This window comes from Lates calcarifer, linkage group LG6 (genome assembly GCF_001640805.2).
Source record: "Lates calcarifer isolate ASB-BC8 linkage group LG6, TLL_Latcal_v3, whole genome shotgun sequence".
Taxonomy (NCBI): domain Eukaryota; kingdom Metazoa; phylum Chordata; class Actinopteri; family Centropomidae; genus Lates; species Lates calcarifer.
The window spans coordinates 334,350-358,472 of NC_066838.1; the positions used below are offsets into that span (position 1 = coordinate 334,350).

A 24,123-nucleotide genomic window follows, 5' to 3' on the forward strand; every position below is an offset into this window, starting at 1 on the left:
GCAGCTAATAGTAGAAGTGTTGTTCTACAGGAATAGCAATTCCATAAAGAAACCATAGCCACTCTTGATACAGATAAAACATTTGACATAGTAGACTGGTCCTTTCATTTCACCTCTTTAAGTCACTTTGGATTCCAATCATATTGCACCACTTGGATCAAAACTCTCTACAACTCACCCACTGCTTCTCTCATAACCAACGGAGTCATAGCAAATCATTTCCATTACAAAGAGGCACTCAGTAAGGATACCCATTATCTCCACTACTGTTTGCACTTTTCACTGAACCTCTGCCAGCTTCTATTAGGCAAAATAACTACATTACAGGAATCCAATCAAAGTCACTCCACCACAAAATCAGTCTATATGCTGTTTCTTCTCTCTCAATAGTGCAGTTACCAACTTCTACTGGAATAATAAAAAAAACACAACTATCTACCCTCCAAAACATTAAAAAATATGGAGGACTTGGCACTCCAAATTTCCATTTCTACCTCATCTCACAGTTACTGTACATCTATCCACTGGACAAATGACATCAAATCACCATGGCTAGAAATTTAAAATAATTGAACTCAATAACTAAACATCAGATTTCTCCCATTTATAGACAAAACCATTAAAACTCATCCCTGCTACAAAAACAATACCATCAACACAACTGCCTGGTGGAAATCAATTGAACTTCTAAATCACCACTTCTCACCTTCTCACGTCCCTTTGTGGAACAACCCCATGTTTTTAATCAATAAGAAACTCATTGCCTTCCCAGCCTGGATTGAGAGAGGAGTAATTAGTCTAGGACAGCTACCCAGTGGCCTGCTCATGACTGTCGACCATATCCAAAAAGAATATAACATACCGGACCATTGCCACTTTCAGTATATTCAATTAAGAGAAGTCATTAAGAAAGAAAGAAAACAAAGAAAGAAACAAAGATTATAGTAGTCACGACCCTCCCCTCTATTTAAAATTACAATCCAAAAAGAAAAGAAAAGTTATCTCAGATATACAAACTCCTGACATGCAACAGCAGTACAGCATCAATCCTCATGGGCAAATGGACTACAGACATAAATAACTCCCCAACAGATTTCAACTGGCAAGACATATGCAACATTATATTCTCCATGACCTGTAACTCCAAAACTCAACTAATTCAGTATAAGTGCTTTGCAGAATCACAAATCATAAACTATATCATATGGGCTTTAGCCGAAACTACACTTGTTCACATTGCTTGCATTGTTATTTCCATGTTCTCTGGCTCTGCAGACTCATTCAAAACTTCTGGTTGGAGGTCATAGCCAGGCTATCATTTGCCCTCAGCATCCCCATCTGCCCAGTAATTGCATTACTTGGTGACCTGTCCACATTACATATACCTGTCCACAGTACAAACCAGTCAATCTGCCCCAAATTTCACAGTGATGATAAGGGTCCCAGGCCTGAACACACCCACATATCATTATTTACAAAAAGTTATAGCGCCACTTATTGGCCACAGGAAATGACATGACGTGATCGACTTCAGATTTGGTCAGGAAAGCCTTAAATGCCTTCATGATGCCTTATTGTGAAAATTTTGATGTTCTGTTGAAGGGCATGTCTGTGGCGAAATGTCTGTGGAGTTGATGTAACTCATGCATACGTTTCCTGATCTGCCCCAAACTTGACGTGTTTGATAAGAGTCCCGCTCTGAACACATCAACATTGGTCTTGCTTATGGACGTGGCAAAATGGCTCCATTGTGCCCCCCTGGACATATTCAAAACCCCCTTGCCATTGGGCTTAGTTTGTCCGAGGTGAACGAAATTCGGAGGCGTGATGTAACATGCCGAGATGCACCAAAATGTCTCTTGACATCATGGCCTCAGACCTACAGGAAGTCAGCTATTTTAATTTTAATTTGAACATTTTGCTCATTTTTGACCATTTTTTGGCATTTGGGGACAATGTATTTGATCAAACTCCTACTACAGTTTTTATTATATCAACCTCAAACTTGGTCAGGATACTCTCAAGGCCTTTGTGATTAAAAGTTATTAAAAGATTTTGTTGATGTCAAAGGGTGTGGCTGTGGTGGCAGCTCAAATTTCGATACCTTACCGTGAAACAGGAAGTTGCATTTAAGTTGCTGTTATTCAGCCATACTTTGTTCAATCTGCCCCCCAAAAAGGGTCCCGACATGAACACACCCACATTTCAATATTCACAAAAAGTTATAGCGCCACCTACTGGCAACAGGAAATTACATGTTTTAGACTTTGACTAGCAGATTGACATGATCCACGTCAGACTTGGTCAGGAAAGCCTTAAGGCCTTCATGATGCCTTATTGTGAACGTTTTGATGTTCCATTGAAGGACATGTCTGTGGCACCGTGGCGAATTTTGATGTTTCGCCATTAGCCAGGAAGTTGACGTAACCCATGCCTACTTTGTCTGATCTGCCTCAGATTTCACAGGTTTGACAACAGACCTGTCCTGAACACATCTACATTCCAGTATACAGATATAATCATAGCGCCACCTCTTGGCAACAGGAAATGATGATTGACTTCAAATATGGTCAGACATTAAGATCATAATGGTGCTGAATTGTGAAGACTATGAGTCTTCATGGGACACCCTTGCTGTGTCGCCATGGCGAATTTTGATGCTTTGCAATTAAACAGGAAGTTGTTGTAACTCCCGCATGCACTATCCAATCTGCCCCAAAATTCACGTTTGCTAAGTGTCATGGCCTGAACGCATCTATATGACAATATTCAGGTATAGTCATAGCGCCTCATGTGTTTCATCTAAGTAGATCTGATTCACCTCAAATGTGGTCAAACAAGCATTAAGATCATAATGGTGCTTTATTGTGAAAACTGTGAATCTTCATGAGACTCCCTTGCTGTGGTGCTGTGGTGAGGTTTGACACTTCGCTGTGAAGCAGGAAGCTTCCATATGCGTTGCCCAATCTGCCCCAAACTTCACGTTTTATTAGCGTCATGGCCTGAACACATCTACATGCCACCTACTGAAAACAGGAAATGACGTGTTATTCTTCAGTGTTCAACTCCAGGAGCTTGACACAGATCCATTTCACATTTGGTCAAAAAGCGAAGCAGGTAATTGTCCAATCTGAGGTCAAAGAACAAAGGCTTAAGCTCCTCTTAGAGTCTATCTTGCAGGTGGTTGCCTTCATCCATGATGTAAATGTGCAACTGATGGACACAGTAAGGAAGTTCTGACTAATTCATTGTGTCCAGCGGTCACGCAGTTGCAGAGCCACATCGCACAACCTGCAGGGACCCCACAGCTGCAGGTCCCCCAACAAGCCTCAATGTGAAAATTGTGAGGTTTTGCTGTGTCTGTAGTGGTGCGGCAGATTCAATGCTTCTCCGTGGAGTGGTAACTCAGATATACAATGTCCAATCTGGCCGAAACTTGATTTGTTCGATCAGAGTCCCACCCTGAGGACATTTACATGGGTCTTGCTCAAGGGCATGGCAAAATGGCTCTATAGTGCCCCCCAGAATTTTTCAAAAACCCCTTGCCATTGGGCTTATTTTGTCCTAGGTGGACGAAATTTGGTACACATATGTAACCTGCAGAGATGCACAAAAAAGTCTCTTGATGTCATAGCTTCAAACCTACAGGAAATTGCCCATTTTGATTTTAAAATTCAAATTTTGCTCATTTTTCAACATTTATACATTTGAATGAACTCTTCCTAGAGATTCTGTCATATCAACCTCAAACTTAGCTAGGATACTCTTAAGACCTTTGTGATTAAAAGTTATCAAAAGATTGCTTTGACGCCATCGGGCTTGGCCGTGGCAGCACCTCAAATTTCAATCACTTGCCGTGGAACTAGACGTTGATGTAACTCCAACATATTTTGTCCAATCAGACCCAAATTTCACAAGTTTCACAAGTTTCACTGAATTATTTCAACATCATGCCCTTGATGTCACTTGGGCAGGCCCTTGATGTCACAAGTGACATACAAGTGACGACAAGTAACACTTCAAGGGCCTTCTGAATCAGAAGCTGGCCTTGATGGTGATCAGCAGGAGCTCAAGCACGTGCAGAGGGAACTCAGAGTCCAGCTCAGAGTCCACGCCATGCAGTTCTTTTTTATAGCCACTGGGGGGGGGGCAGGCAAATATGGCGTTCTGTTTGCACTGGACTTGAAGTTTCTTCACTGTGTTTTTTATCAGTAGTGTTTTTATTATTATTCCCAGAATTTATTGCATGCATTCGACCTTTTTTCTTAAGTCTGTTGATGCTGGAACTGTGAATTTCCCATGCACCTTAATAAAATATCTAGCGCCACCTACTGACAGCAGGGAAAACATTGCCTTATCTGCCTCAAACTTCACGTGTATGATGAGAGGCCCAGCCTGAACGCATCTGCGTGCCAAGTTTCGGTCATAACGCCACCTACTTGCAGCAGGAAAAACACTGACTGATCAGCCTCAAACTTCACATATATGATGAGAAGCCCAGTCTGAACGCATCTACATGCAAATATTTGGTCATAGCGCCACCTACTGGCAACCACAAATGAAATGTGTAATACTCAGGATGTGATTTGTTGCATGTTTGTATATCTAGGTGTGTGGGGTGGGGGTGGTGGACATAATGAGAAAATGAACACTTGTCTTTCCCTCTTTGTCTCAGAGACCATCCAGCATCATAAAGTGCTTTAATACGGACCCTTTCATTTTCAGTGAGCTCTCAATGTTTTACCATGTTGAACAGGAATGAGGAATTTCAAACTGAATTCACCTTTTTTTACCCAAATTTGAGCTGGCTCTCTGGGCATCTCTGAGATGTCAGAAATTAATCAGGCATAACATTCAATCAAGTATAACATTCAACCAGGAATTGTTCAGGAATGCAAGTAAATAACTATAATTTGACATCTTAATCAAGAAATAATAATGTGCTTTACTATTTTTTCTGTTTTTTGGTAAAACCATAAATTTGAATATTCATGGCTAACAAGGATAATTATATTTTAGCACTGAAAATATAATTTCAGTGAAAGAGCTTCTACATACTGGTGTATTAACCATTACAGAAATATATAAAGAAAAAAAATTGGTGATTACCAATGCTGACTGCTGACAACTGCTTCATATTTATTGGCGCTGCTGATATCTTTTGAATGATTTCTTTTTCTGTAGAAAGTTTTCCAATGTGTATTACTTATGTAATCAGTGTATTTTTTTCCATTTTTGTTGAAGAAAATCAGCGTCTCAGGGGATGTGTCTGAGGAGGGCACAGCCAGCAGGGTTAAGGCATTCCTAGCAGAGATGAAGAAGTCACTGAGCCAGGTGAACTTTAACCACATCATACAGGCTCTGCAGACCTACAAGAAGACTGACAACCTGGATGTCCTGCTGACTGAGACAGCTGTCTTAACTGAGGACACTAATACTCACAGTCTGCTCCGTGGTAAGTCTTCTGCTGTAATGAACAGTAAGGCATCTTATGAAACCCAGACATTTACTGGACTGTTGGACTGTTAATAGCTGACTGTCAAGTAGGACATGCGCTCCAGTGCATCAGTCAGAGTTTAGCAGGACCCCAGAATTTGTTTATGTCTCTTTATTAGCTTAGGTGAAGGCACAGCAGAGCACAGGTGTTTCAGCACACAGCACACTTAGATTTCACTGCTCTCATGTCCATAAAATGATGGGTCTCACAACTAACTTAATTAGTAATAGAAACACAAGATTTGTACAAACAATAACATTGCGGTAACTACACAAAGGGACTGCTGGAGAAATTAGCTATGCCCTCTGCCCATGTTAGCAAGTAGAAAATGAAACAGCAGCGTAAATATACATGAGCTATACTGAAAAGGCACACTTCACCAGTGACTGAAACCCATGTAGCACATGAACACAAATCAGTCTGCAGAGGGTTAATTAGAGTGCAGCTGGGAGAACACACAATCCGGACCCAAGAGGTTTGTATTGTATGTAAGGAAGGATAACTCCCACAAAACTTGGCGGTTATGATGTCATATGATGTCATCATCATCATCTATCATAGGGCTGCTGCTCATACTTATATGCCTTTCTTTACAGCTGACCCAAATATTCAGCATGTATATTCAGCATTCATATTTGCTTCAAAACAAAAAAAAAAGATTAGAAAAAGTTATACAACTAGTCATTACTGGCGTCAGTGATCACTGGTAGTGGCACAAGCCGTGCGACTGGTCATGTATAGAGATTGCCCTTCACTTGAATCTTTACTGACCGCACCATACTGTCCTTTCCTGGGAACAACCTGGCTTATTGGCCAAAAGGCTCTTGGAATCTGTGGATCGATCATCATAACCACTTGGCCATCTGTAAAGGTTGTAAATTTTGATAGGTAGGGCCTCACAAACCATGACCAGAAATGGAGGAGGTTTGGGGTCACTGGATCAGGGTAAGCAAAGTTGGAGGACACATACCATAATGGTTTCAAGTTTAGAATACCCCCCACTCCAATAAGTACAGTTCTGAGGACCTTCCCTTTCACAGTTTGTGTACCAATGACTTTGTTGTGGGCAGACTTGTCAGATTGAATTTCTCTTTCCCATGCATTGCCAAAGTGTGGGGCAGCAGGTGAAGTAGAAAGATATCTGTGTTTGACCAGTTGATCATGATGGTGAAGGTTTGTTTCAACTTGTTCTCCCCATCCTTGAAGTATCTACCCTGATCTTACAATTCTGCAGGGGTTCCTTGGTGGGCAATGAAGTATCTCAGCACCATGAGAAATGAGTCCATGTTGATGTTAGTCAGAACATCCAAACTATGTGTCATTATACACTCAAATCAAATACAATTCCCCATCTCTTTTCAGTACATTGGCCCCCACCTGTCCTCCACACTCACACTCAGCACTGGCTCCCCTCAGGGCTGTGTGCTGAGCCCCTTACTATACACCCTGTATACCTATGACTGCACTCCAACCCACCCAACCAACATCATCATCAAGTATGCAGATGATACTACCGTGGTTGGGCTCATCTCTGATGGGGATGAGACAGTATACAGGGCTGAGGTAGAGAAACTGTCCCTCTGTGCTCAGCTAACAACCTGACACTGAATGTTCAGAAAACAAAAGAACTTATTATGGACTTCAGGAAGCATGGACAAGACCATGAACACACCCCTCCTCATAAATGGAGAACGTGTGGAAACCACCTTCAGGTTCCTGGGCACCCACATCTTGGCCGATCTCTCCAGGACTCACAACACCAAGGCCCTAGTGAAGAAGGCTCAGCAGCAGCTGCACTTCCTGCGTGTGCTCAGGAAAAACAATCTGGACAGGAAGCTGCTGCTGGCCTTCTATCACTCCTCTGTGAAGAGTGTACTAACATACTGCCTGAGGCTCCACAGCTGAGGACAGGAAAGCTGTGCAGAGGGTCATCAACACCGCCCAAAAAATCCTTGGCTGCCCTCCTTTTTGTATTTTTTGTATTATTTGTATTATTTGTGTGTATTTTGTCTTTCTTATTGTATATAATTTCTTCTATAGTGCACTGTTTGTCTTCGTGGAGCATGTACAATTTTGTTGTACTTAACTGTACAGTGACAGTAAAGCCTATTCTATTCTATTTTGATGAAGAATGACCCGAAGCAATCCATGATTGTGGAGTAAAAGGGTGACTTTGAGAGTCTGAGCCTGGCAGGTGGTAAATGAGCTATTTTTGGGACTGTAGGTTTCACCTTCCATTGTCGAGACTCAAAGCACTAGTGCTCTGGTGAGGTTATCAGCAGCATTATAGGCAGAATCTACATAACGCCAGGCTTGAAGATGCGTTAGTTCCTTGATCTCTGCGACCCTTGTACTGTGCAGACCTTAAATTGACATGACTGACTGGAGCCAGTTAAACACTGTTGTGGAGTCTCTCCAGTACATGGTTTGCCTGGTGGGTAAGTAGGGCTGGGCAATATGGGAAAAAATCATATCACAATATGATTTTTCATATCGGCTAATATCGATATACATCTCAATAAAATCACAATTTCTGTTGAACCTAGAGATTTCTTTTTACTCTTAAGTGAGATGTGCTGATACCATAAGATCAATTTTAGGGCTGGCCCCTAAATGTCGACTATTTGATGCATCAGAAGACCCTGATTCAACTCACAGAATGTCAAGTTGTAATACTTTTTTTAGGTGCCTCACAGTTTACACACAGAGAACTGCAGGGGCAAGAGAGCAACAGGCTCTACAGTCTCTACTAAACTCTACAGTCCGTTCTTGGTAGTCACAAGAACGGACACCGGTGTTATGACGATGATATGACGACTTAAAAACGGCTGAGATATGACGAGAGGGAGAGAGAGAGAAAGATGAGACAAAGAGAGCAAATAGTATCTAACGGTAAGTCAGGTTTGTAGTTGTATTTTGTATTTCCTACTGGGACAAATCCCACAGAGTTTTTATCAGCTGTGTCTGTCACTACTGGCTCTCTGTATCTGTCAGTCCTCCATTAAGTCCATTCGTGGCTTTGTCCGTTGGGGCGTCTTCTTCAGTAACGCTGTCGCTCGAGTTTTCATTAACATTGCCTGTCATTTTTTCTTTTATCTCACTCCTAGTCCTGATGTACTGCTGCGCACAGATGCAGTACCCAAAATATTAGCGCATATGCTACTCCTGCGATCTGTGCGTCAGCCTAACCTGACGTGTCTCTAACTCTGTTCCAGCTTTTCATATTGTCTGTCAGAACACAGATGGAATGAGTTCTATCGACATTGTTGTTGACCATGTCTTATATGTCTATCAAGGAGAGCTTCTGTTGCGATATACAGTATATCGATATTGTTTTATCGCCCAGCCCTATGGGTAAGGTAAGCTCATTTCTCATGAGCTTGGCAAGCTGGGCACCCTTGACTGCAGCACAGAGCTCTAGTCTCAGCACTGACACCTGTTTCTTGGGGGCATTGCAGGATCTGGCCATGATTAAAGTGACTTGGACATTAGATTGGGTGTCCTCAGGCCATAGATATGCCACCAAGCTGTAGACATTCTCTGAGGCATGTATATCACTTGAGTCATACCATCTGGACATGGCGATCTGATGCAGACCTGAAAGTTTGCTCTGCCAAGCATTCCATTCCTTGAGTAGGTCATCTGGGAGGAATGGGTTGTCCCAGTCCTGTTGCGTTTCCCACAGCTTCTGTACTAGCACCTTTGCACGAGTCGTAAGTATGAATTCCAGGGAGTCATACTGTGAGGCCAGAATTCTGTATATGTTGCAGAGAGTAGGGTTGTCATGGTCGACCGGCCTATGCTTGTACCCAAGGGCATCATCCAAGCACTGCCACCTGAGACCCAGGGTAGATTCTTAGTGTTCTGTACAGTCTTGGAGTAGCCTCAGCTCAGTGATACAGTGCTATCAGACGTGGCTTCCTTTGGCAGCGGTTTCACCACACTGGCATATGTCAAACCCAGATGCCAAAAGATCTTTCAGTTTAGTGACCAGTTGCTTTGCCTCTTCCTTTATAAGTAAACTCCGGAGGCAGTTGTCAACATAAAAGCATCTTTCCACAGAGAACCTTATATCTTCTACGGGCTGGCTATGGTTGACAACATATTTTGAAGGGCAAATGTTGCACAGCATGGGCTGCATGTAGCACTAAACAGAAGGACTTGCCATTCGTGTACAGTACATCTAGTGCGGCAGCTGTGTTCACACCACGCCACACAAGTCTCAGGAGGGATCTGTCTTCAGGAAGGAGACGACATGATGGGACTTCCCCTTTATATCTCTGCTGGTCCTAAGACAGGTCCTGGTAGTAACACTTCATTTAGATAAAGTTCCTTTGACTGGAAAGAGCAATTTAACACAATGCAAAGTCCCTTTATGCTCTACCAGGTGGTGAGGGATATACCATGATTGGCTCTCCTACAAGACCTCTTCTGGATGGAGATTCACGACATATCCTGCATCCACCAATTTCTAGACCTTTGCATTATAGATAGCCACTTTAGCTGGGACTTGAGGTATATGTCTCTCAGTGTTTCATTTATAGATGTTTTTTTTTTTTTTTTTTTTTTTTTTTTTTTTTTTTGCTTTGAGTATATGTCTCTCAGTGTTTCATAAGAGTGGCATAATAGCCACAACAAGTGTTGCATAAAGCCATGCTCCATTCATCTCAACTTGAACAATTTTCATTTCCACTTTTTGGATAGCTGCCTGGCCTTCTCTAGACCTTGTCTCTTGCTTCTCAGTGCAGTGTGGCATCGTATCTACTTGCCATAGTCTTTCAACATCTCAGTAAAGTTGTGCAAACAATGGGTTAACTGGCAAGAAAAGGCAGTGCTGAGGTGGGAGAAGTTGTTCTACTAACTTTGTGGGGCAGAACCCAACCCACTCTGGTCTTTATAGCAGCCGGCCCTCCTGGATGTCCTAGGCACACTGGAGTGATAGGTGTTACAAGGTGAAGATGAGCTGCTCCTGTGGACAGTAAAGGTGTTGCAGATGTTTATACCATTTCTGCAGGGTGACCAAACGGTAGGAATGGTCCCTGGTGGAGGTATGGGGGTGACTTTCAGAAGAGGTCTATAAACTGAGTGTGAGCTTGGTGGGTAAAAATGGTTAGACGCTTGAAAGTTCACTGGGTGTCTTAACACTGTAGCCTGTGTGTGTTCCTCATCCTGCTCCTGTCACATATCTATGAGGGAGAAGCATTCCCACAATGGCTCACTCTGAGCATTAGTCATAACACTGCAAGTTGGTCTGCTGTATCTGTTCCATGTGCAGAAATTTGGCTTAGGCTCTCTTTGTGGGGGGTGCTTGTTCTTTGCTTTAAGTACTCTCTCAAATCTCATAGAAATTGTTCTCCATATAATTTCTGCATCTCCTTCAGCTCCTTGTAATATATGTGCAGTTAATTGGGTTCATTTGGTGAGCTCCTTCAACTACTTTAAGAGGAGCTGGAGGAGTGGGAAGAAGTGAGGTGTGTGAGGTGTCATGTTGGCAGCACCCTCCTCATCCTCCTCTTCCTGCCGCTGTGTCTGCTGGCCATGTGTCCCAATTAAGGGAGGAAAGTGTGCCCTCTGCTGCTTGTAAGACTGACCTTGAAATTCTTTGGATAACCTGCCAACTTAGTCTGTCGATGGGGGTGGTCTGATGTTTTCTCAAGATTTGTAGGGTCCATAGCTCCAAAGTAAATCGCCATCTGGCTCGAAGGATCTCAATGTTATGTAGATAGACTGTTGGACTGTAATAGCTTATTCTCAAGTAGGACATTCACTTTATCAGCGTCTATCATAGAGCTTTTTTACACTTATGTTGTGAAACACTGTGTTTCTATTAGCTGTTTTTTCTGTCAGTGAGCTTCATATTGTGGTAAATTACAGGCTGCTAAGACTTATACTGTTTTGTTTTGACTTGTTTTTATACTATTTATGCAAAATTTTGATGCAGACCTCACATGAAGTCTGATGAGTTTAACTCACTTTCCACACTTGCTCCACTCTTCCCCAAAAGTGTTACTCACTTAACTGGGTGGTTGAAGCAGCCAGTTCTCATCTCATGTCACCGCCTGTGCACTGCGTTTGGTTGCCTTAGTGTGCAATATATTTAATAGGCAATGACAGGGTCCAACACAATGCATAGGAGCCATTTTATTTGGGCCCTCTTAACAAGTTAATCCAGGCTATCACAGGACTGACATTGTGGTCAATCCATGTATTTATAGTTTGGTGTCAGCTATGAGAAGCCTGATTCATTTTCAGTTTTCTGGATTGTAAACTGTCAGAAATTCTACCAGACGTTGTGTTAAAACACACAACTCTTTGGAATAGAAAACAGCCACTGAACCAAGGAGTGTACAAAATGTGTGATGTAAGCAGGGCCACCTTTATTTTCTAATAGGTCATTCTTATTTTAGTTTAACAGATCATACATTTGATTTTCAGTACTGTTTCAAATGTTGCAAGTTTGATAAGCCCATTTTGCTTTTCATGATACACAAGTAATCAAGGTATAAATTAAATAATATAATAGTGATGTACAGTAGTGTGCTTGTTTTTGCCTGAGCCTATACAGTGTTTGTCTACTTGTCTACTTGGTTGTAAAGCAGTCATTGTGTTGCAGGCCTCTACCAGTTTATTCGCCCACATCACAAAAAGAAGTTTGATGAGAAATGCCAGGAGCTGACTGGGCAGGACTGTGGATACAAACCTGATCACTCACTGTCTAAGGATGAGAAGAAAGTGCTGATGCTGCAGAGTGGTATGAAATACTCCTAATAATCCTAAGCCAACACCGCACTGCCAACACTTCTTTATATGTATGGACAACTGGCAAGCTCAAACATATTTTATTTTCTGAAAAATCATTGGATTGTTTTTTCAATTCATGTTTTGATAAACTCATGAGAAATCTATAATCCATAATGATGTCAGTCAGTGAGGTTACAATGATATAAAACATAGTAGAGCAGTGGATTCTTACACTGGAGAATCTGGAACCAAAGACTATCTGGCTTTTTTTCCTTATAAAAGACAATTAATTGAACCAGTTGATACTATATATATATATCAGTATACATAGCCAACAGGGTGTTAGCTTATTGCTATTAGGGCCTCAGAGATAGATTTATACAAGAAAATGTTGAAAATAATGAAGTCATATAATAAAAGATGATTGAGAATGTAATGCAGCCTTAAAAACAAGATATGTAACTTTGAAGGAAAAGATAGCACGTAAAGCAATACAACACACTTTTGTTCATTTCAGCACATTTTTCCAGCTAAAGCCTTACTTGGTCTGGTCTAATGAGTTGCTCACGGTGGTTATGTTTGCCAACTCTAGATAGATATTGCAGTGCAACTGACATTACTGATTCAGTCTAATGACGTTTAATGACTCCTACTCATTTGCTTACAGTGTGTTAGAATTCAAATAGAATTCCAAATATCTATTATTTATTCAGTATTAGATTTCTCCACCTCAATATTTCCTACTTTTCCTGGTCTAAGTTTTTGGATAGTTTTCCAAAATGACACAGACAATTTCAGCTTGTTCAGGGGGCAGAAACTGGCCCGCTCCATCTTTCTGCTTGATATTTCTGTTTTGAGCCATTCTTAACCATTAAAATCAGAACAGACACATCTTTGCATTTATTTTCAAAAATAACGAGGCAAAAGATGGAGGGCCTATCTGTGCTGTATTTTAATTCCTTTTTATATTACAGTCAACTCACAGGGCAGTAGGAAAGGAAGACAGAATCTTTAACTGTTGTTTTGTTTTCTTAAAGCTACAGACAGACAGCACACTGTGGTTCTAACATCCTCTAGTGGGACGTCTACTAGCAGTCAGCTGAATACAGCGCAACTCAACAAAGGAGGACACCATCTCAACCAGCAAGGATTAAGAGAACCTCAAACTGGTAGGACATTACATCCTTTTACTTCTGATGCTGCATACACTTAAATGGTTCTTAAATAGTTATTCTTTGAATTCTCTGGAGGAGAACAACCACAGTTTACATGACCTGGAAAAGATTCAGAAAAACATACAACATATTTTTACCATTGGGTTCTACATTCCAAGAGCTGCAATAAGGCAGTGATTCATTAAACCAGTGGCTACTGCTGCTGCTGGCATGTGCTGTGCTTTCTTGGTGCTGTAATGAAGTTCATTCCTGCCCTGCAGTGTTTCAATATCACCCCAAAGAATAAAAAAACAAAGTCTTATCTAGACTCCTGTGTGTATTATGAGCAAAGGGATTTTATCAAATCCAAATCCAATTCTGAATCCACATATCGAATCTGAATCTTTTTTAATACCTTCTACAGTCTTTTTAAGTCTTTCTTGTTTGTTTAGTGCAGTGAGAACATTGCTTAGCTGAAAATTTGACGTATTTCTGTTTCATTCAGTATAAAACCTAAACCACAAAGATTAAACTGTGCTGAACCATTCAGACTAACTTTTTGACCTTGCGGCACTTGTGCTCTTAAACTGAAAATTCCAGTGGCACAAGCAAAGGTTTTGGAAGCAAAACCAAAAGTTCTTCTCTTATATACATATATAATGAGGGAAAAGTCACACCAGATATGATATTTCAACTGACAAAGTTGTCAATGTGCTAATAGGATTCCTCACACTGTGCAGCTGCAGCTCAGGAGGTAGGGCACGTCAGCCACTAATCAGACTAATCAGTGGTTCAATCTCCAGCTCCTCCTGTCCACAAGATAATGAAATCCAAATTACCGCCAATAGCGCACTATCAGTGTGAGTGTGTTAGAGCCTGTATGAATGTGTGTGAATTAGCCACAGGTCATAGCATTGTGACATTAAACACCAGGTTACCATGGGAAAGCTAGGAGCATTAAAAAGAGGTTAATGAACAAGAAAGGAAGGAGCAACCACCCTGGATGTTAATATCTTTTGGAAGAATGGTTCCATCCCTCTAGTAGAGTTCCAGTGACTAGGAGAATCAATGCTATGGCACACTGAAGCTGTGCTTGTGGTAAAATAGTGGCCCAACACCTTACTAAGACACATCATGTTGGTTTTTCCTATTTCACCCATCTATATGTTTATGAACTTAAGATGCCACAACATCATGCATATTCTAAATTAAGTGTGACAGTATAATCTTAAATCAGGGTGCAGTGATAGTCTTCATCAGTGAATGGCAATAACTCAGACATTATAGATACTTTAAAAGTATTAATGACTGTTCAAAATCTATTAAGATTAATATCCTGAGCTGTGGCATACCGTGGGGTGTCAGTCATGGCCGTCAGTAAGCAATTGTAAACCACATACACACATCTTACACGTCCCTGTTAGAACCAACTCAGCCATATGCAAATAATGCGCACATTATGCCACACACTGGCTCTTGACAGTAGGACAGCTGATCAACAATTCTAACAGTAGGCTAGATGCAAATGGATTAAATGCAGAGTAAATTTTACTACATGGATCAAAAAAAGTAAATAAAGTAATCTGCTAATACACTTTTGCCACTATGCATATTCACATCACTCTAGTTCCTGTCAGTAAACGTGCTGCAGCATTTTGGATCAACTGCAGTCTTTAGAAACTTGTTGAGTCAGCCTGATAATAATGAATTACAATAGTCCAGCCTGGAAATAACAAATGCATGGACTAGTTTTTCAGCATCCTTTTGAGACAGAAAATGTCTGATTTTGGCGATATTACGCAGGTGAAAGAGGGCAGTCCTAGAAGTTTGGTTTATGTGGGAGCTAAAGGACATATCCTGATCAAAGATAACTCCAAGATTCTTTACAGTGGTGCTGGAGGCCAGGGCAATGCCATCTAATGTAACTACGTCATTGGAAAATGTATTTCCGAGGTGTTCAGGGCCAAGTACAATAACTTCAGTTTTGTTTGAGTTTAATAGTCGAAAGTTGCTGGTCATCCAAGTCCTAATGTCCCTGGCATGCCTGAAGTTTGGCTAACCCATTGGTTTTGTTAGGTTTCATTGATAAATATAGTTGTGAATCAGCATAACAACTGAAGTTGATTGAGTGTATAGATATATGTCTATGATATATAATATATATAGGGAGGTGTAGGTATAATATATATAGGTATAATATGCATGATAAATACTTGACTAGACAGATATATACACCATAAATAATATGCTATGAATATGAATATGTAAATAGAAACTGCAAAGGGATACAAATATTGTATGAACATGATATATAATATCAATACAGTTAAAATTAAAACATATCACTTAATAAAACATTAAGTATATGTTCCAGTATTTGGACAGTGCAGAGGGTGACAGGTGGATTTAGTCCAGTTGTGTAATCATGGCTCTGATAGTGGTAGATGAGTTGTAAAGTCTTATTGCAGTAGGTAGGAATGATTTCCTGTATCGTTCCTTAGAGCAGCGGGGTTGAATGAGTCTGTTGCTGAAGCTGCTCTTCAGCTTGTCCAGTGTGTTGTGGAGGGATTATCCATGATTGCCAGCAGCTTTGCCAGCATCCTCTCCTCCACCACCTCCTCCAGGGTGACAAGTTTTGAGCCAACCACAGACACTGCCTTTTTGATCAGTTTGTTCAATCTGTTGGTGTCCTTTGCCTTGATGCCCGCACCCCAGGACACTGCAGCAAAGAAGATGGTGCTCACTACAACAGACTGGTAAAACATCTGAAACATCTTGTTGCAGACGTGAAAGGACCTGAGCCTCCTCAAGAAGTAAAGCCGGCTCAGGCCCTTCTTGTAGATGGCCTCTGTGCTGATGGACCAGTCCAGTTTGTTGTCCAGTGTTACACACAGGTACTTGTATGACTAGATCCACATCCATCCCACTGATGCTGACAGGAGAGAGCAGGGGCTTGTTCCTCCTGAAGTCCACCACCTTCTCCTTCGTCTTCGCCACGTTCAGCTGCAGGTGGTTCTCGCCACACCACTTCACAAAGCGGTCTACCAGGTCCCTGTACTCAGCCTCCCTCCATCCCACCACACACCCCACAATGGCCATGTTATGTTTCAGCAGGGATCGCAGGAGAGGGAAACTGCGCAGCATGTGAAGAACCAGAGGTATTCAGGGCCTCATATGTGGCATGTGGAACCACAGTCACTTCAGTCTCGGGGGAGGGGGGTGCTCACAGCCACAGCCATAGAACAATTGGTTTGGTCGGCAGCAGCGTCCCCATCACTCGTGTCATTCATTTGGAGGAGCCAGTTAATTGTCTTCATCTCACTGTCCTGAACATCAACAGGAACCACTGGGTCACACTGTCCACTTCCAGCAACTGAAGGGCAGGTCGACTCCAAGTCGTCATCATTTCCAGCAGGGAGAAAACTCGCTTAAGAACGGTGCAAAACTGTCATCTAATGCTCAGTGCAGTTGTAACAGAAAGTCAGCATCTCAAGCCTTTGTGGCCATTTGGCTTTGGAATGGGGAGGGAGGGCTCTTCATCATTGTCCCAAGAGTTCTGTTGTATTGCTCGACAACTCCATTCCCCATAGGATGGTAAGCGGTGGTATGTGATTTCTGGATGCCAGCCACCACCAGCAAGCGGAGGAATGGCTGGTCCTGTGCCTCTCACCTGACAAACAACACCAGAGTTGTGTGCATCCAACACAGCTGAAACGTCCTGTGCCAAGAGGGACCCCAGAGGGTAGGGTGGGTTGACCTCAACCTTCTCCTCAGACTGATCAACAACCAACTGGCAGTTAGCAGAACACCTGAATGCATCTTGTACTGTCCTATCCACCATCCCACTTACTTGATTCATAAGGTTCAGTTACAAGACTGTGGCTCAAGAATGACTGGACCAACGGCTCTCTTCTCAGTGCATCAGTAACCATATTCCTTGTGCCAGGAACATAGTTCAGGTCAAAACTGTATGCTGCAAGCTTAGAACCTTACCTTTGTTCATATCCATCTAACTTGGGTTTTGTCAAGATGTATGTCAATGGATTATTGTCTGTCCAAACTGTGAATCACCGTCCTAAACTAATCCTAATCACAGACAGCCCACTTAAGAGTGAGAAACTCCAGCCGATGTGCTGGATAGTTCTACTGGGACTGTGAAAGTGTTCTGCTGGCAAATGCTACAGGTCTGGCAACCTTTCCATTAGGAGGCAGCTGTGAGAGGACAGCACCTAAGCCATCAAAGAGGTGTCAACAGCGAGGATGAATGATGCATCAAAATCTGGATGGGCTAATATGACACTGTGCACCAGTTCATGTTTCAAAGTTCTGATTACAATCCCGCAGTCATCAGTCCAGTCAGCTGGAGACAGTCTCACATGGCCTCTTTTGAGCTTTGGTTTACAGCCTCTCCCTCTCTTGTGTGGTGCAGCAGGCTCAGCTACTAGGTCGAACAGCAGCTTGGCTTTAGCAGAGCAACCCTCAATGAAATGATGGTAGTAGAGAACCATCCCTAGGAAAGATCTGACTTTCTTAGCACATAGTGTTTCTCCATCAGACGCCATCAGGTCCACTTTTTGCACATGATTTATAGCCTGCACTTTACTCGGGTCTGTCTTAACACCATCTTCACATATGATGTCTACCAGAAACCTTACAGATCAGTGGAAGAAGTGACACTTCCTAGCAAGATTCAAGTGTTGCAGCAAGGTGTGAGAAACCATCAGCAGACGTTCAAGAGCAACCTGTTCAGAGGTATCATAGACCATAAGGTCATCCAGGTAGCATAACAAGCTTGTGAAGCTCTTATCGCCAAAGATGGACATCATCATGCGCATGAAAGTGGCAGGACTGTTTGTCAAACCCTGGGGCATTCTGTTATATTCATGGAGCCCAAATGGGAATCCTGTGTACTTTTTGTTGTCCTCATGCAGTCTGACATTGTAAAAGCCTGATGTGAGGTCCACTGTCGAGAAGAACACATTCCCACCAAGTGCAGCAAGGGTATCTGTCTGGTTAGGCAACAGATATGCATCTTTCACCGTCCTTGCATTCAGCCACCTATGGTCATTGCAGATGCAAGGGTCACCATTTGGCTTGGCATCTAGAACAAGGGGAGATGACTATTCACTCTGAGATTTACGAATTATCCCCAATTCCTCCATCTCATTCGGAGCAGCAGCAGAATTCTGAAGGGCTTATCTTCCACTAGGCGGATTCTGTGGACAAAATCATTTGCCTCACCACAGTCCATTTTGTGCTTTGAAAAGATGGACTCGTACTGCTCAATGAGGCACAGCAGCTTATCCTTCCATTCAAGAGAGACTTCATAAAATGAAAGGTCCAAATCCTGCAAGCCCATGTCGCTTAAGATTTGTGATCTTTTCTACTGACCTGGGAGCAGGTGGTGAGTTCTGTGTGTACTGTGTATTGGATCGGATGTGATCAGGCTCAGGTAGGTCCTGCACAAACGGGGAGACATCTGCAATCTTTGCACTCCTCTTAAGGGTAAGTGGTTTTTCAGTGGGATTCACTATTTTGACTGGAACCCAGCCATCGCCTCATAAGGAAGTGATAACTCTCCCCACCATAATTTGTGCAGGTCTGGACTTGGACTCGGTGGGTTCAATGATGACTGTACTCCCCACTGTAGATGCGTCAGGTGCAGGCAGTTTAGCCCACACACAATGTTCAGACTTGGGATGTAGAGGGACACATCTCTTGAATTTAGCTGTGCCAATCTTGTTTGGCATCACTCCATGTTCACATCAATCTGAACAGGACAGCAGAGACACTAAATGGGGCAGATCGTCACTAGGCACTACTCGCTGGGGTTGCTATGTTTTGGCCACTAACCATATCTTTCATATGTGAAATCAGGCATTTGATCGCATTGCTGACAAGAATCATGTCATCAGTTTGGCCTGGCACAACCAGAACAGGAATTACCACTTCATAGCCATAAACTGATGCAGTCAGGTCATGGCAGGAGTGACAGGTTGACCCCCACGACTAATAATGACAAAGTACACAGCTGATTTCTTTTCAATGTTAGGGGTGGCTTGTGAAAGTTTTGTGTCTGCTGTCTCACTGATGCAGTCATGCATGCCATAGCTTCACTGTCCACTAGAGCTCTAAGAACATGCTCACAGTTAGTAGTCACATCTGTGTAGAATCAGTCATTGAGAGTCTTTGTAAGCCCTGTACAATCAGTGTCTTATGTGGTGGCACCATGGTGCTGTAAGTGTGACACAATAATCTGTCTGTCAAATCCATGGTGGAAGGCTCACTCACTTGATGTGCGTTGTCCTCCCCTGCACGCAGATCATTTAGTTTCCCTGCTGACCATGGGGAGGAGGACTTCTCCCTGCTAGGCAGTTGCGTCTTGAATGGCCAGGTAAGTGACATAGGAAGCACAGCCTATTCTCGCAGCAGTGCGTTAAGGGCAGAGTGAGAGCTGTCATTACATATGGAACATGGCGTGCCATTTAAGCCCTCGATATCTGGGAGCCTGTTGTTGGTACGTGGCTTTTTGCTGCCTCGGACATATCCTGGGCCCGCAGTAACACTTTCTCTAGCATTCCAATCAGAAAGCAAACCTTTCTAGGGCACAATTGCCTTGACTCACAGCTTTATGTTGTTCGGGGCTGTCTGAAACGGAAGTGGCACTAAGGTTAATGTCAACTCTATTCACGCTGATTCTGTTGCTCCTCTCAGTGGAGTATATGCATTCCTTCTTAAGATGGTAACACTTCGTGAACCTCACCAGCTGATGATATGTCAATTGTCTTGGACCTGAAGGTAAGAGCTAAATCTCTGCTGGGGCAGTGTATGATGAACATAAGTGTGACTTCAGTACTGAGATTGTCAAACATTTTACCTTGATCCTTGAGACAACCTGCAGCAACATCAGCTCTGTTCAGTCTCAGCCAATACTCATATGGATCTTGTTCTCTTGGCAGGGTGGAAAAGTCAGCTAAAGGCATGGAGGAGCAATGGCTAGAGCTGAAGTACTTGCACAGGAGTCTATAGATGGCCTGTGGGTTGTGCTGGACATCAGTTTCACCATTCCTTATTCCAAATTTCACAACATCCCTTTCTCTGCCTCTCAAGTAAATGAGAATCTCCTCAGCCTGATTTTCCAGCTGAACACCACTTTTCCTGATGTAATTTTTCATTCCATTTCCATCCATTCATCAACAGTCAGTGTATCCATGGTCTCCCCACGGAACACAGGTGGCTGCACAGCAGCTGACAGTGTTGATGTGTGGAGGTGTAACATAATGCTGTCAACTAGCTGCTCCCCTATCTGTTGCACAATAGTGTTAAATTGGTCAACCAGTTTCACATCATCAACATGGTCAGAAGAGTTTGGAACTAATGTGTTAGTGCTCTATGACTGTAGGCTGACTATGAGGTGACACTGCATCTCTAGATTTGAAGGGACTGTGCACTGAATCATCACCAAAACTTACTTTATCCCCCACGAGTGTCACCAAGTGAAAATGGAAGGGGTGTGCTGTGTAACCCTCTACCCCTACCGATAGCGAGAGGAGTCTTATCAAAAGCACTAACCAGCTAAACCTGACAGCTAAATCCACACTCAGATTAAATGACAACCACTGTTAGTGGCTAAATAAACCTGGCAGACAAACTAAGAAAGAGATGCAGCCCGAAAAGGACCCAGCAGCAGAGAGACATCAGCCCAGTCCAACGTAGTCATAGAAGAGTCACAGCACCAATATGACCTCTATAGATGTCTCCTATCTGAATCAATTTCCAGGGCCGGTCAGGTTTATGGCAACAGCCAGTTTATTCCACATCTGCAGTTATGACAAAGGATAACAGAGCAGAATAGTCATCTTATGTGGACAACAACGTGTGCTGTGAGCTATGTCTCAGGGCAAATCCTCCTCCATCTGTTTACATGTTAGATTTTAATAAGATCTGTATCTATATTTCCAGAGTGATCGTATAGTGGATTAAATCATGTAAATAAAATAGAACGCTGAACAGTTACTATTTTTTCAGTGTTTGGTAATTTAACAGTTCATACAAACAATAATGTAACTCATTTACGTTGCAAACCATAGGAGGTAAATAGCCCAAAAAAAGTAACCTCAACTGTAACATTACAGCTCTCTATAAGACAACATACAGTAACCTACAATGTACCTGTAGTTATGACAAAGGATAATAGAGCAGAATAGTCATCTTATACAGACAGCAATGCGTGCCGCTCACTCTGTCTGGAAAGCTAGCTGGTGATACTGTCAATAAATATAAAAACACCCAGTTAACTGAATAAAAATGTGGCGATAATAATGCAAAACAAAAAAAGTGCTTTTAAGTTAGTTAGCATAGTTTTGTCCACAGATGTTACACAAACACATTACCTCAGCGCAAATCCTCCATCACTTTGAGGATTACCCATAATCCTTTGCTATTTCTATCCGACGCAGGTACCAATTTATAACAGTAGGTGGCATAGTTGTCTCATTTAACAGGATTTAACATGAACCTTTTTAACTATGTTACATTCACAACAGCAAAATCACTATAAACTCAATATCTCACTGGAAAGTCCAAAAATGTTCAGGGGGTAGTTTGTTTTATCAAGTAAAGTTTACAGGAATTTGCCAAATTTTAAGATTAGTGGTAAACTAACCAGTTAGACTACATACAGACAGCTTTCCTTTTAGCTTCTTAGTAAGAATTTGCCATTAGCTTTATCAGCGCGCTGTGACTCTGTTAAACATGTCGAGAGACTGCGGACAATTTCTGAAACTATCACTTTTCTAAAGGCTTGTTGAACAGGTGGTTTGATAAAGAAAAGCTAGTCAGTAGCTTATACTGTTTATTGCACTTAGAGTAACGAGCATAGTTGCTATCAACTCAAGCTATGCTGCTTTGTGTGTGTGTGTGTGTGTGTGTGTGTGTGTGTGTGTGTGTGGGGCGCACGCACCGAGAATGCAGCCCCACACGAACATAAATGATAAATGGGCCGCCACAAATAAAGCAGTTTTTAGGAAACACTGGACCCAACCCAGGAACAGAGTTGGGGGCATATTTGCACTGGTGCTCCTACTCGTAAAATTTTGTCGTACTGTCTCCAAAAATGGTTGCAAAATGTAACTAAATGGTCACAGTCTGGAAGATTCATAGTGGCATTTAACTTGTGTTGATGATTTTTGGATTATATACTACAGCTCTTTTCTTTTCCTGTGTTAATCAGGTTCTGCTCCAAAGAATGAAGTCCTCACTGCTTTTCTGACTGATGTGAAAACAGCTCTTGGAGCAGAAAAATCAACTCAGCTCTTTCAGGCCATTCACAGCTACAGGAAGACAGACAGCTATGAAAACCTGGTGACCACAGTGGTGAACTTATTTACAGAGAGAGATGAGGATTTCAACCTTCTAGTCAGTAAGTTCTTTCAAAAAACAGCATACATTACATTCTTGTAATTTTTTAACATTTGAACAAGAATTTTTTGTCACTGGTTCTCATTATTCACTCTCACCTTTCATATTTCTTAAGGATTTTGCATGTTTATTCGCGCTCACCATAAGAAGCAGTACAAAGAGATGTTGGATGGTTTAATTGGTCCATCAGTATCTGCTGATGATGTTCCTGCTGCGAGTGAAGACCAGCAAAGCAAAGGTGAAGGACAACCCAATGTACCATAGTATAATAGAGACAGATGCTTTTATGCCTCTGCATCAGCAACACTCACGGTCAAAGGCGTTATGTTTTCGGTTTGACTGTCCGTCCCATTTTTATAAACATGATATTTCAGGAGAGGAGGGAATTTCTTCAAAATTGGTACAAATGGTAACTCAAGGACTCAAGGATGTACTGATTAGATTTTGGTGATCAAAGGTCACAGGCCATGGTCACTGTGACCTTACAAAACACCTTTTTGTCCATAACTCAAGAATTCATGCAGTAATTATGACAAAAATTCACACAAATGTCAAATTGAATAAAATGTTGACGTGATGACATTGTACATCCAAAAAGTCAAAGATTAACCTCATAATGTTCTGCAAAAACACTTCTGGGCATTATTCAACACCATAACTTAGTAACAGAAGAGGAGGTTGTGACCATACTTCCTGCAACTTGGTTGGTGGAAGTGTACAATAATTCTAGATTTATCCCTTATATTTTGCCCCACATTTTTGTATCTTCTTGTAGTGTTGGAGAAGAGCACAGAAACCATCCTTATAGGGACCATTAATATCTGTAGCCAACATTTTGGCAGGCTAGCTAATAGATGTCAGTGGTTGATAGTATTTATAGAGGTTCAAATCCTTATTATTCTTGTGCTTTTTGGTGCACTACTAGTCCTAAACGCTTGCAGCTAGATATATCATTCTTGCTGCATGGAAGCTGCAAGAGCTGCCTTTTTCCTCCTGTAAATGTGCAATGTAGATCGTAGTTACTCTGCACCACTGGATACCACTGCTTGAATCCCACCATGAACAAAGATGACAAAATTAATGCAAACGAGAAACTCTTCAGGATAGGCGCATGTTACTTGTATTCTGGTTACTTGTAACTTCTTTGGGAGATTTTAAGACCAAAGTGTTGTTACAAAAGTGATTGTACATGTCACCCAGTACAACAATATGGCTCACTGAGTTGTTTTTGGACAACAATTCATCTTGATATCACAAAGGAATAACATGTACATGTATCAGGCTTTGATACGTACACAGTACTTGATACAT

The 24,123-nt window shown here is 42.0% G+C and overlaps 1 protein-coding gene across 3 annotated transcripts in view; it reads left to right on the plus strand.

Moving 5' to 3' along the window:
- The window catches only part of rtel1 (regulator of telomere elongation helicase 1), an 82,116-nt gene that overhangs the window by 55,635 nt on the left and 2,358 nt on the right, over window positions 1-24,123 (plus strand). For all 3 annotated transcript variants that reach the window (XM_051070997.1, XM_051070998.1, XM_018701513.2), the window contains 5 exons: window positions 5,245-5,455; window positions 12,111-12,248; window positions 13,276-13,407; window positions 22,625-22,813; window positions 22,928-23,050. In XM_051070997.1, coding sequence (XP_050926954.1) covers window positions 5,245-5,455; window positions 12,111-12,248; window positions 13,276-13,407; window positions 22,625-22,813; window positions 22,928-23,050 — 793 coding nt within the window. The remainder of the gene's footprint in view (window positions 1-5,244; window positions 5,456-12,110; window positions 12,249-13,275; window positions 13,408-22,624; window positions 22,814-22,927; window positions 23,051-24,123) is intronic.